The sequence below is a fragment of the Musca domestica genome, unplaced genomic scaffold (assembly GCF_030504385.1).
Source record: "Musca domestica strain aabys unplaced genomic scaffold, Musca_domestica.polishedcontigs.V.1.1 181, whole genome shotgun sequence".
Classification (NCBI taxonomy): domain Eukaryota; kingdom Metazoa; phylum Arthropoda; class Insecta; order Diptera; family Muscidae; genus Musca; species Musca domestica.
Window position 1 is genome coordinate 70,229 of NW_026712240.1, and position 15,203 is coordinate 85,431.

General features: G+C 34.9%; 1 protein-coding gene across 1 annotated transcript in view; it reads right to left on the reverse strand.

Annotated features, from left to right (window-relative positions):
- Positions 1 to 15,203, reverse strand: part of LOC101895850 (kalirin) — a 137,776-nt gene that overhangs the window by 60,141 nt on the left and 62,432 nt on the right. Inside the window, 2 exon segments of the mRNA XM_059121032.1 lie at positions 3,675 to 3,735; positions 3,813 to 4,089. Of these exon segments, the coding sequence (XP_058977015.1) occupies positions 3,675 to 3,735; positions 3,813 to 4,089 (338 nt within the window).

Here is a 15,203-nt window from a genome sequence, read left to right on the forward strand (position 1 = left end):
AGATGGTCATCTCACTAGAGGATCATCCCTGCAAATAAACCCCTTAAATAACTTTTCTTGAGAGAAGACCTTCAGAAGGTCTTGCCTCCACAGCCTCTTCCCTGCAGAAGGACTTCCCTCATTCACAGAAGAAATAAAAAAAAAACAATTCCGGATTACTGATGGTCTTACATCCTATGAAGAACTTTTGTCCTCAAAATACTTTAAGAAAGTATTCTATTCATTTAAACATGTTTGATTAATTTTATGAATGGAAGGCACTGCCAATGTTTTCCATAGAAATCGCCTTTTACCAGTTTTCTATGGAAAGAAAAAGCCTTAAAGGACTATCATGGTAGAAGGGTTTCTAAACCTCTTCTGTGAATGGAAATTGTTGTAAAGCTCTTTCATAGATACAAGTTATTCTAAAGGTGTGCTCTGGGTGGAAAACGTTTGGAAAGGTAGACAATCTAAAGACCTTCTAGGCAAAAAAGATCTTCTGGAAGGTTTCTGGCAGGAAAAGACCGAATGGTAATCTATGGAAAACAATCATTAGAGGAACTTCTATGAAAAGAAGGACCTCTGAAGGCACTCCATGACAAGAAAACAGTCTAAAAGTCCTCCTGGGAAAAAAACCTTCTTTGGAAAAAGGACCTCTAAGAAAGTAAAACTTCAAAAAAAAAAAATTCTATGGAAACAGACAGACAAGACAACTGTTTAAGAGTTCTTATTGAAAAAGACCTTCTAAAGGTTCTTCATGAGGTCTTTGGAAAGACTGTTCCTGTATGGAAGAAAGCCTCCTAAAGATATTCTTGGAAAAAGGACCTTTCAATGTTCATATTTTGGAAAAAGACCTTCTAATGGTGTTCTATGGAAAAATATGCCTCTCGAAAAAGACCATTTTAAGGTCTTTGGAAATACTCCGAAAATACTCTTTTACAGAGATCTTAAATGAAAAAAGGTCTTTCATAGAAAAACCATCGGAAAAAGAGCTTCTAATGGTATTCGATGACAAGAAGATTCTCTAAAGGCCTACATTGGAAAAAACATTCTTTCGAAAGAGGGCCCTTTACAAAGTACATCTACGAAAGAATGCCATTCAAAAAATTGTGCATAAAAAAATCTTTCGACGAAAGCAGACCCCTTTGGGATAAGACCTTCTGATGGTCAACTAAAGAAAAGATTTACAGAAAGTCGTCTATGAAAAATGACCTTCAAAAGGTCTTCAGGTTAAAATTATATTCTCAAGGTCTCTGAAGAGTAGAAGACCTATGAATGAATACCTTTTAAAGATCTTCAATTAAAAAATGATTTTCAAAGGTTTTCCATGCAGAAAGAAGACCTTTGGGTTCTTTTGTGGGAAAAAGGTCTTTAGAAGTACTTCTGTGAAAAGAAGGGTCTAAAGATTTTTGAAAAGAAAGCCGTCCAAAGGTGGTCTTTACTGAAAGAAGGCTTTCTAAACATCTACTGCGGAAAGAAGTCTTTCAAAGAAAGACCTTCTAAAGGCCTTCGTCGAAAATAAGACCATAAGACCTTTTAAAAGTCTTCTGTGGCAAAACAGGAAATTCAAATTTCTTTAAGGTAAACAAAAATATATTGAAAGTCCTTTATGCCTCTTTCCATAAAGGACTGTCTATATGTCTTATGTAGAAAAGAGATCCTCTAAAGGTCTTCTATAAAAAAATCTTTCAAATTTTCCTAAAGATGGAAGATCTTGCCAAGGTTAACTTAGAAAATACAACTTATCAAGGACTTCTATGGACAGAATTTTTAAATTTGTTTTGTGGAAAGGTCCCCCATGGAGAAGAACTTTTAGGTCCTTTATGGAAATAAGACAAATTATAAATTTTCTACGTAAAGAAAACCTTCTTTTACGGATAGAGAACTTTCTAAAAGCCTTTCTTGGCAAAGACCAAAGGTCTTCTTTGGAAATAAACCTTCAAAATGTGTTCCTTGGATATATGTCTTTTAAGAGGTCTTCCGTGGATGGAAGATATAAGACTTTCTAAAAGTCCTCTAAACGGGTATAACTTAAAAATGTCTTCTGTCAATAATAGAACTCCTAGAAATCTTCTGTTAAAAATAGAAGCTCCAAAGTGTTTTTATTAAAAAAAAAGCGACAACCGCCTTCTCTTGTAAAAGAAACTCCTAGAAGTCTTCTGTTAAAAATAGAAACTCCAAACGATTTTTTTGAAAAAAAGCCCTAACGGTCTTCTCTTGAAAAAAGGAATCCTTCATTTATAAAAGGAAAAATATAAGCCCCAAGGATCTTCTAGTGGAAATAGAAGCCCCCAAAGGTCTTCTATTGGAAATTAAATTGCTAAAGTTTTTTTTATTGAAAATAGAAACCCAAATGGTCTTCTATTGAAAATTAAAGCCCTGAAGGAATTCTAATTAAAATAGAACTTTAAAAGTCCTACAGTTAAAAATGGTAGCCCTAAAGGTCTCCTGTTGAATATAGAAGCCTATAGCAAATTGAAGAGCTCAAGTTAAATGTTTGCTCATGATAATAGAATCTTCTATTTATATTGCAAATAGAAGCTCCAAAGGTCTTATATTTAAAAATAAATTCCCCAAAAAACGTCTATTAAAATGGGAGCCCTTAAGGTCTTCTATTGAAAATAAAAGCCCGAAAGTTCCTTTGAATACATAAACCCTAAAGGTTTGCTATAAAATATAGAAGCCCTGAAGATCTTCTATCAGAAATTAAAGTTCTAAATAATAATCTACTCCATTGAAAATAAAAGACCTGAAGCTTTTCTATTAAAATAGAAACAACATAGGTATTCTATGAAAAAGAAGCCCTAAGAAAAGAAGAAATTCTTCTTTTGAAAAGAGAAGTAAAAACTGAAGCTCTAAAATCTAATATTAAAATAGAAGCCTTTTTCCTGGCTGTCCTTTTGGAAGCTTTAGAAAATAATAATGGAAAATGTTCTACTGAAATTAGAAGTCCTAAGATATTCTATTGGAGAAAGGCCTTTTTAACGGTTCTCCGGATAGAATAAGCTTTCTACGACTTTCTATGGGTGTCACAACTTCAACACGTAAATAACCATTAAGTTCGGCCGGGCAGGGTAAAGGAAAAAAAATATATAAAAGTATCTGAATTCCGTTCCGTGTTCAAAATAAAATAACAGTAACACCGTTTGGATAATGCTGTTAAACTTTTCAAAAAACTAAACATTCAATGTTCTGCCACCGGAGCTGAAACCCATTGTGAACTACAAATACCATTTTTTAGACAAATCCGTGGAAAAATGTGGCAATCATCAAAATACCGAATATCGGGAGGTACTGTTATATGGAGGCCATACAAAAACGTGGACCGATATTTCTCATATTCAATGCCAACCATCCTACACACAATACAATTTGTTTTACCAAATTTTATAACTCTACGTCAAAGACTGTGGGCCTTGCCTTGAATCCTGATTTGAACAGACAGACGGACGGACCTAGAATTGTATGCTGATCATAAATATATACACTTATAGGGTCTACGACGAATATTTATGGATTTTACTAACGGAATGATAAAGTTAATTTACCCTCCTCTTCAAGGTGGAGGGTATAACAATCGTTTCACTTAAAACCTTTTAGGAGCTCTACTTTTTAAGGATACCAGGCTTTCCTTTCTAATGTGGACCTCTTTAATTAAATGTTTGTGATTTTAGTATTCTTAATTTAGAACTTACCCCCCAAGACCTCTTCGTTTGGTGGATGATGTCAGCGGATCTGGTTTACTTCGATTGTTGGCTAGATTTTTTTTTTTGGAAAAGAAAACACAAACATTACATTTCACTTCAAATCCAAATAAAATACCATCCACTTACTTTGATCCTGCAAATTGTTACTCTCACTCTTGTCCTTGCGCGATGAGCTCGATTTGTGGGAACCGGGTGGGGGTTTAAGTATGGAGACGGGTACCAAACCTTCTTGGACCGCAGCATCATCACATTGAGGATTGAGACGGACCAAACAGAAATCGGGTTCATTGGCTGTGGGTGCTTCGAGAATCTCCACCTGTTGGCCCTTGGTAACGCTGAGTTCATTGGATCCGGCGGTTGCTATGTAATCGGCTGTTACCCAAGTTGCTTCATGGGAACCAATCTGGAAAAAGAAGAAGAAAAATGAATAAAATTAATAAAATAAAGAAACAACAAAATCAATAATTATTGGAAAAAGCAGAATTTAATCACATGCACCAGTGATTCGCATCAAAAGGAATTATGTCGTTCCTTGCTTTTTGCACAACATATTAGATATGGAGATTTTTTTGATTTGAATATTGTTATAAATATAGAAATTACATATACATATGCACATGTGGCTTAGGTACAGGGTGTGATAAAAAAACTGCAACAAAGTCAAATGCCATAATTTTTACATTTTTTTTTTTGAATGAAAGGAAAAAAATGTCGGAAATATCATCAAATTTTAGAATAAGTTTAGATTTGTTCGAATTGGTCACCTTTGGCACAAATTATGGTCTTCAAACGGCCAATGAAACCGTCACACGCTGCCCGAATTTTGCTCTGCGATTTTTTGGCCCATTCCCGGTGAAGCGCTTGCTTGAGGTGATCGGCACTTTGGTATTTTTAAGTGCCAACCTTGGTTTCCAAAATACTCCAGACACAATATTCCCAAGGATTGGTATCCGGAGATTTTTAGTGGCGCTTGAAATGAAGCGAGGAACCTCATTTTGTAACCATTCTTGGGTGGCGCGGTCTGAATGCCATGGTGCTAAGTCCTGTTGGAATATCCAAGGTCTGCGGCCAAAATGTTTGCCTGCCCAAGGCTTTAATACAACCTCCAGAATATTTTCGCGAAAATATTCGGCATTTATTTTGATGTCACGGTCTTTTAATACGAGCGGAGAGCGACCATTGGCTGTTATGGCGGCCCACACCCACACCATGGCCGGCGCTTGAGTTCTGGTGGTTAACCGAAGGTGCAGATCTTCAGCTGACCTCTTTGGGAAAGTAAAAACGATCATTTTGTTTGTTTACTGCTGCTGCTGGACAACGAATGTTTTCTCATCGGAGACGGAGAAAACCAAATTCGGCAGTTCACCATTTTCGGCCAAGCGAAGCAACTCTTTAGCTATGCGGCTCCAGTGTGGTCTGCGAATACTAGTGATACGCAGTGGAAGCACATCCAGACCTGTCAGAACGCTGCCCTGAGAACTGCGACAGGGTGCCTTGGTGCCATGACACCAGTGAACCATCTACATGAGGAGGCTAAAGTCCTTCCCTTACGTCAGCATAATCATATGCTAACGTTGCATGACCTGCTTGGGTGTTACCGTGAGAGTCATCCCAACCCAAATCTTATGGTGGATAAATCTGCCCCCACCCAGGCGTGTCAGGAAGGACATACATGATCTAGAAAGGGAGGTCGAAACGCTACAAGAGATAACCTCTTGATCAAGAAGCCTATCAGGCAGGTCTGATTGGCATTCATACCGATGCAGTTGCAGATGCTATTAGCAATTATAAAATGAATGCCGTCCTCGGGGTCTACCCTCTCCCCCCCCAATCATTGCAGCTGAAGAACGTCAGCTGCCTAGGGCACGAATTGATGAAGATGTGCGTGACGTGACAGGCCCGCACGATACGCTGCACCCTTTAATGGCATAGCCAAACCTACCCAACTTACTACAGAAGATCTCTGGCTACAGCCCATTAAAATGGACGAATTTCTAAACCTGGCGCTGGAACCAGATTAGCAGAACGCAAACAGTTGCATGTACTACTGCTACAACAACAACTCTTTAACTCTTCTGAGTCTATTTTCTTTCCGGTGCGGTTTAAGTTCTTGTTCAGCTCACGAGCCATTTTTCGGCCATTGCGACGCGGTTTTCTATCAAATCGCTTCTTTACCATTTCTGCTGATGTGGCTGTTTTCTTCCGGCCACTTCATTGACATATGTCGGACTACGCTACCAGTATCACGTAATGGTACGAGACACAAAAGATTTTTTCAAATTTAAATTCTGGAGTGCTCTAACGATAGCCACTTGTGGTTTACCAGCCAAATATAACGAAATCACCCTGTCACGCTTAAATTCTATCACGCATAACTTTTTTTCCGGAAAATTCTCACGAAAATGGTTTTGTACGCTTGTTAACAATATAATGAGCTATCACTGGAATAATTTTACCAGCTGTCGGACGAGTGGCTTAGAAATGACAGCAGTCTGAAGTTGGTTGCAGTTTTTTCATCTCACCCTGTATATATGTATTTTTGTACATAACCAAACCAATGTGTACATATACATATTCATATATCACTGTCACAGCCAGCCAGCCAGCCATATATCCAAGATATCCATTTACATAAAAAGAACTGATATCCTCCTAACGAAATACAAGTGGACGGATGGATGGATGGCTGGGTGGGTGCTTGGCTGGCAACAATAACCTGTCAACATGTTAATATTTCGAAAAAAAAATTGAAATAAAAAAGGATATTGAAATTTATCAACTCTGTGACAAATATATTCAAACACTGGCAGACAGACCGACACGGATACGGATACGGACACGGACACTTATCCTTACAGACAAGAGCTAAGTCGTGTGGGTGTATGGGCTGAATGAATGAGCGGCTGAGAGCCGAGAACAAAAAAAAAAAAAACGAATGAAAGAGGCACGTGTTGTCATCGACACATCAGAGGATACCAGACCAGACCATATCCATCCACAAATGCATACAGGCAGGCAGGCAACTTAATTCTGTGCTGTCATGCCTTCAATTTAGCTGCTGTTTGTTGGCGTTATTGTCATTGTTAGTGTTGTTGTTATTGCTGCTGCTGTTATAAACATCTTTAATCGATTCTAATCGAGGACACCACTTAATTTGACAGCCAAGAAGAAGGACATTTGTTTTGTGTTGTTTTTTTTTGCAAATTGAAGGGTTTGGATGAAAGGACCATAAGTGGAGGGACAATTTGTAATTAATTTTTTTAACAGTTCCGGATTTGAGATGGGAGACTAGAGTTAACAATTTCAGCTTTCCGCTGGATGAGGCTGAATAAACAAAATTTCTTCTTTAAAGGAAAGTTTAGAGTAGTGACTTTATCATTTCATGTTTAGCATTTTTATAGCATACTTTTAGGCGCTCCCAATAATTTTTTCAATATATGAAAATGAGCCCTCCAGGGTTCTTCTATAATTGGAAGATCTCTTATGGGTCTCCTATGGAAGGTGGTTTTGGAAATGTGCGTTCGACCTATACTAAATGGTACTAAGTTTGAGGGTGAACAGATGAAGCTGGAATTTTGTATTGGGCACCCCGTTGTTGGTAGGTGTGTGCAATTGCACGAAAAGTACTAAATAGTACTATATTTGCAACAATTTGGTATTGGGTGAACAGACAGTGCTTAAATTCCGAAATTTAGTATAAGGGTCGCTTTTCATGTGTAGCCTAGACATATGGAGATGGTCCGGAAATGTTTTCTATAATGTACGAAAAGGACTAAATGGTACTAAATTTGATATTGGATGAATGGATAGGGCTGGAATCCTTAAAATTTGACACTGAGGTGTCTGTTGGTGTTTGGTATTGAGATATGGAACGGTTTTACAAATGGTACTACAACTATACGAAAAGTACTAAATGGTACCAAATTTGATATTGGGTAAAGGGATAGAGCTGAAATCACAAATTTGATGTTGAGATCACTGTTGGTATCTGGGATGTAGATATAGAGGTGGATCTGCAAATGCGTACTATATATCTACAAAAAGTACTAAACGTTACTAAATTTGGTATTGATTGAAGGAATAAATCGGAGATCATGAAATTCGATACAGATGTCACTGTTAGTATCTGTGGTTGAGATTTGGAGGTGGGTTTGGAAATGCGTACTATAGTTGTTCCAAAGGTATTGGGTGAAGGGATGGAGCTGAAACCGTGAAATTTTAGATTGCGATGACCGTTTGTGTCTTGGATTGAGATATGGAGCGGTTTTACAAATGAGTACTAAAATTATACTAAAAGTACTAAATGTTACTAAATTTTGAATTGGGTGAAGGGATGGAGCTAGAATGTAGAAATTTGATATTGGGAACGCCTAAAAATATTCTATCAAATATTAGTTTGAGAAGGAAATTCTCGATACTTTCGAGTAGTCTCGTTGATTTTTAGCTTCTGACTCTACTTGTGGGCTTTTTTTTAAATCAAAATAGACATTTATCCCTATTGCACATATTTCCGGACACTAATAGATATCTTGGAATCTGGAAAAGGGTATTATGTCTTTGTGCATTTGTTTGTAACGTGGAGAAGGAAGCTGCAGGTCCCATTTATTATCCGATTGAGCTGAAATTTTCCAAAAAATATTTGTTTGGCACAGGGACGAACCCTATTGAAATTTTGTAATAATCGGATCAGATTTAGATATAGCTCCCATATATCTCCAACCGATTTCGGGTTAATTGTGCACCAAATGGCCAGTATAAGTCCAAATGACCTGAATTTTGGTACATCCCACCGAATTCAGTCTAGAAGCTAGTACATCAAATTTGGAGAAAAGCCATTCTGTTTAGCTATTCAGATTAGGATATAGCTCTCATATATATTTATCCGATATCAGCTTTATTGTGCACCAAATGGCTAATATGAGCCAAATGGACTGAATTCATTCTAGAAACCAGTACTTCAAATTTGATGTAAATCGGTTCAGATATAGCTTTAGCTCCCATATACATGTTTTATCCGCTTTGGGGTTTCAAGTCCCTCACAAGCGTAATATGAATTCCACCAAATATTGTGCACCAAATAGCCAATGTCGGACCAAATGACATGAATATGTGTATATCCGACCGAATTCAGTCTAGAAGCAAGTACATCGAATTCAGAGAAAATCTGTTCATGTTCGTAATATGCGTTTGAAAACAATGATATTTACCAAATGTCTTAAAGAGCTCGGAAATACCTTTGCAAATTTTTATCGAGAACGGCTAGGATTTGGATATAAATCCTTAATCCTATTTCAGGTTTATTGTGCAAATAATGGCTAATATCAGACCAAATGGAGTGAATTTCGGGACGTACGTTTCCATTTGGCGGAACTCGGCTACGATACATAATTTTTAATATAATCCTTCTCGAAGTGATATTCTGCACTCTATATATGTATGTTATTTGGTATAAAAAATAAAAAAGATTTAAAAATCCGTCCGATTTAGTGGAAATCGGTTCAGTATTGGATATGCCTCCCAAATATTAGTTCCCTCTGAAACTAAATTATAACTGCTCTAAAACCAAATATTGATAGGTGGTACGATCTACTTCAAATAAATCTTTTTGTTATCGGAGCTCTTCTAAATATGTATAGAGTTGATGGGTATCATATAGTCGACCCCGACCGACTTTTGACTTCCTTACTGGTTAAATTATGATTTTTATTGTAACAGTATATATATTTGGATCGACGAATCTAGTTAAATGTTCTGGATGAAAAATATCGATGCCATCGTTTCCTTTTAGTTTAAAAAATGTGGAGAACTCCTAAAGGTATGCTATAAAAATTTGAAAAGGTTACTCTACATATGACTTGAACATGATATGTAAATGTAGGATATATACAATATGAATTGTATTATTCGATATAGATTCGAGAAAAAAATATCGATACAATCGATAGTAGCATAGATTGTTTAATCATCATCGCAATCCCCTTCAGAATTCGAAAGAAATTTTTCCCATTTTTTTCTAGTCGCTACCTTCAAATTTATGACCCTCCAGGTGGGCGGTGTTGTCCTATTATTTTTTTAAACATCTTTGAAAATATATTGACTGATTTTATTAACTGTAGCCAACACGTTCCAATCATGACTCTGTTGCAGCTCTTCTATTGTCTTCCGACTTCAAAGGAATTTTTCTCGGATTTTTTAGAAATTTTAATGACCATCCTTAGATAGTCCAGGGGAAGCGGGGGCTGCTCTTTTCTTTTTTTAAGATCTTTGCTAAGAAATCGATTGACTGATTCTACTGTAGCCAATAAATTTCAATACAGCCACTTTTGAAGCCAGAATTTTTAATTGAATTACTCTCCACCCCTCCCCTCCCCCTTTGCAGATTTCTACTTCCTCTCAATGTAATTACATCATTGCAATAGCCTGAGTCATTTATACAAAACCTTGGCATGATTCTCCAAGTGTTTATATCATCGTCAATTGGATCTGCCGCAAAACCAACCATGCAACGGATATTGGCTAATTATAACACATAATTACACACACTCGCACATACATACTCTCTTAAGTGCTCATTATATAACATCAACTTAAATCTAATTTAAAAAAAAAATGGAAAACTGTGGAATCGAATCTTTTGTTTATTTTTCAAACCTTTATTTGTTTACTGGACTGACGCGAAAACAAACGAAACGAGTTCGGTGTGTCGATGGTGTGTTGCCGCGACAGGCCCAAATTTTTGGCCACACTACTCTGACGGCCCCAGGGTAGAGAGATTTTTCGACGATTTTTAATGGGTTTATTGTTTGCCGTGGGCGTGGTGACCGTCGTCGGAGTTGAGTTGGTGTTCGAGTTGTTGGTGGTGGTGGTAAAATCAAAGGCCGATATAAACGACTTTTCAGCCGGAACACTGGCTGGAGCCGTATTGGGCGTTTGGGTTTGAGGAGTTGAGGAATTGCCATAATCATCGGTGTATTTGACGGGTGATTCATCACCATCACCACCCGATACCGAGGTACCCGTTGATGTTTCGTCGGTTTGTTTTTGCTGTTTATCTTTTTCTTTGTTGTTGGCCAATGACGGATCATTGCCGGAATGATCGATGCTACTTAGACGTTCAACGAAAAAATTCTTAACACTTTTCATTGTGGACGGTTCTTTGATTTTGTTTTGTTGGGGGGTTTTTATTTATTTTTGTTTTTTTTTTTTTTAATTTTTGAAAAAAAAATTTTTTTGGTTTTTTTATTTTTTTTTAAACTTTGAAATAAAAATTTTCTTTGGTGATTTTTTTTAATTGGGTGTTTGTTGGGTTAATTTTTTTAGATTATTTTATTTATTTTTTTTTAATTTAATTTTTGTTGTTGTTGTTTTTTTGATTTTTGAAAATTTGTTCGAAAACTTGAAAATTTATTTTTTTATTTTTGTTTTTTTAATTTTTTTATGGCTTTGGTATTTTTGTTTTTTCTTTTCTAATTTCTTTGGAGTTTTTTTTATTTTATTTTAAAAATAAAAAATAATTTTTGAAAATTTGTTCGAAAACTTGAAAATTTATTTATTTTTAATTTTTGGTGCCTTTGGTATTTTTGTTTATTTTTTCTAACTTTTGGGTGTTTTTTTTTTTCAAAATTTATTTGGTTTTTTTTTTTTTTTTAAATTGGTATTGAGAATTTTCTTCGGATTTTTTTTATTTTATTTTAAAAATGAAAAATAAATTTGCTTTGGAATTTTTTTATTCTATTTTAAAAATAAAAAATAAATTTTCTTCGGATTTTTTTATTTTATTTTAAAAATAAAAAATAATTTTTGAAAATTTGTTTGAAAACTTGAAAATTTAATTTTTGGTGGCTTTGGAATTTTTGTTTTTTTTTTTTCTAATTTCTTTGGTGTGTGTTTTTTTTCTAATTTCTTTGGTGTGTTTTTTATTCTAATTTCTTTGGTGTGTTTTTTTTCAAAATTTCTTTGGAGTTTTTTTATTTTTTTTTTCTTTTTGAAAATTTGAAATTTTCTTTGGAATTTTTTTTTCTTTTTAATTTTTTTTATAAATTTATTTGGTGTTTTTCTTTACTTTTTTTCAAAATTTCTTTGGATTTTTTTTATTAATTTTTTTTATTTTTTAAATTTATTTGGTGTTTTTCTTTACTTTTTTCATAGTTTCTTTGGATTTTTTTAGTTATTTATTTATTTATTGAAAATTTTCTTTGGGTTTTTTTTTCTTTTTTATTTTAAAAATATTTTTTTTATTTTATCTTTGGTGTTCCGTTTTTATCTTTGGTTTTGTTTTAATCACTCATTGAATTCCATGAATTCTTTGGGGGGATTTTTTTCTTTGGTGTTTTTTTTTTTTTTTTTTTTTTTTTTTTTTTTTGGTCTCAAAATTACTTTTAGAGCCTCTTGGCAAAATTCTTGACTCTACTAGAAATTGATTGGTTTCTTTGTATTAGAGTTTGTAAATTTCAACTTCTGGCCCAGCATGCCGGCACGTTAAGCCTCCTCTCTGCATGGTACTGAGAGCATTGATTTTATTTATCCAAAAGATTTATTCTTCTTCTTCTTCCATTTGCTAGTTTCTCATTAAATTTCAATTAACTCAGCATCGTGGCAGCCAACAACTGAAGAATATTAAAAGAATCCCACAATTGTTATTTTTATTAGCATTTTAGTCTTTAACGTTGTGGTTGTTATTGCGGTGGTCGTGGTTGTTATTATTGTTGTAGTGGAACCTACATATAGAGGCACACACACATATGAGTATGTGGTAATTTGTGGCTTTCCGCCAAGCTAGGAAATTATTCATCCAAAGAGTAACAGAATGACTGGCACATACATACACACACACACAGAAAGAACCGGACTTGAACTCAACAACAATCAGCACATTTTGGGCCACAAGGATGGTCACCAACATCCTCGTCATCATCATCATCATCGTCAGCAACACCATTAACTAACTGACAACCGACCTTCCTCATCATTTTGGTCACGTTATTTCCAAAGGGATACTCATTCATTTACTCACTTAAGTCACAACGATGAAATGACCTTGAGAATTACAACAACAACAAGAAATGTTTATAACAGAGTTGGTACGACAACCAGACCAGGGATGGGAAGTTATAAATCATATTACATTTTTAAATCGATTTATAATAAACCATTCGAAAAAAATGGAACCCACAGAGACCTTAACAATAAATTACTATAAGACTTTTTGTCTGTCTCATAACTTACAAATGCTTCCTTAGTACATTTTTTGTAGATACGAATTTCCCAACCCTGTTCGATTATATTTATATTATTTGGTATTGGTCCTCCGTTGTGTTATTCTTATCGAAATTCATAAATAAATTTGAAAATGCAAAGTAAATATCTCTCTTCACCTCTCACGCTCTCTCTCTCTCTCTCTCTCCCTTTCTCTGAAGTTACTGTGCGTATGATTAATGTTAATTGCTTGACACTTGAACGTATGATTAATGTTGAAATTAAAGAAAATCGCTCATACTTGTGGGTACCAAATGGAATTTTTTAACAACGTGTAATGCTTTGGGAAAGAAAATTCTGAATTAAATTTTGAATTATCCAACCGCAATAACAAAGTCTACATAAAACAACATTTAAGTTGGCAAAAAAGACAATTCTTTTATGAGAAGATTCTAAATTCTCCTCAGAAGGATGTTCAGGTCTTTGATTTGTAAAAATTAGTCAAGAATAAATGTTTTTTTTTTTTTTTTATAAAATATTTTGATGATATTTTTTTCACGTATATACTAAGTTAACAAATTTCTTTTGTTCAGAGACTCATAATATAATTTGATCTTGAATATTCCTTCCCATGTCGCTTTTTGGAAAAACGTTTTACATAAGCTCATATAAGGTACGGCCTTAATATGTATGAATTCCTGGTGTTTGGGAATGATTTAGACCTTTGACCCATAGTAGAATTTTATGACCAATAAATTTGTAGGATATTTTGACATGCTAAAGACCCCTTTGGTGTTAAAAAAATTGACCAACCTAATCTTCGTAATGTTTAAAACTCATTGAATCCTGATATTTTTAGTGTATATATATTATGAGAAACAAGATTGGAATGCATATATATGTATATAAAAAAATCCAAAGTTTCCTCTCAGAGGTCCTTATATTGTACTCTATCAGAGGTCCTTAAAAAAATTTTAAAAAGCCACCAAAAAATAGTTCAAAGGTGCCACATCGTAAAATTTGGTTTGGGTCAGTGTGAAAAAATGTTCTATAATCATATATGGAGGGATTTGTCATATATGGACGTATTACACATCTAATAATGCGTTTTCGACAATTTTTATACCCTAGTCGTACGGCTACAGAGGGTATATACAATTTGATACGGTCAAAACGTGCCTAGTCGAAATAACGGTTTTAGACCCTAGGCCTCTTTCGTAATATTTTTGTCAAACTTAGATCGAGTTGGGAGATGGGCAATATCGGTCCACTCCTTCTGATACCTAACCTACAAAAGGTCGAAATTACCAAAAAATATATTTTTGGCACAGAAAGAGAAATCCGATTGTGCTGCAACTTTGCAAATCTAAATATTTGCTAAGTCAGGTGTGAGAATGGACAATATCGTTCCACTCATCAAGTAGCTCCCCCACAAATGGTCAACATTTTGAATAATTACAACTCTTATAAAATGTGATGTAAGTGTCCGATTGTCTTAAAATTGCATACATCACGATATTTTTATTAACCCAAGTTCTGGTGTGAAGATGGAATGTATCGGTCCAATTCTGCCACAAAAGGTCGAAATTTCCAAAAAAAATATATTTTTGCACAGAAAGAGAAAGGATAATCCGATTTTGCTCCAACAGAAAGAGAAACGATCATAAGATTTTGCTCCAACTTTGCAAATCCTAATATTTGCGTGAGTGCTAGGTCAGGGGTGAAAATGGACAATATCGGCCCACTCCATTAAGTACCTCCCCCACAAATTGTCAAAATTTTGATTAATTATAACTCTTATAAAATGTGATGTGATCCGATTGTCTTCAAATTTCACACATCCCAATATTCATATTGACCCTAGGTCTGGTGAGAAGATAGGATATATCGGTCCACTCATTCTGGTACCTCCTACATAAAAGGTCGAAATTTCCAAAAAAAAAATATATATTTTTTGCACAGAAAGAGAAAGGATAATTCGATTTTGCTCCAACTTTTCAAATCCTAATGTTTGCGTGAGTGCTAGGTCAGGGGTGAAAATGGACAATATCGGCCCACTCCATCAAGTACCTCCCCCACAAATGGTCAAAATTTTGAATAATTATAACTCCAATAATTATAACTCAAATTTCACACATCCTACTATTTTTATGAACCAAGATCTGGTAGTAAGACGGAATATATCTGTCCACTCCTTCTTGTACCTCCCGCACAAACGCTCAAAATTTTAAATATCAATGAAGTTCAAAAAAAAAAATGATAAATGAACTTTCGATTCCATTCAGACTTGGTACATATTAATATTTCCATCAACACAAGATC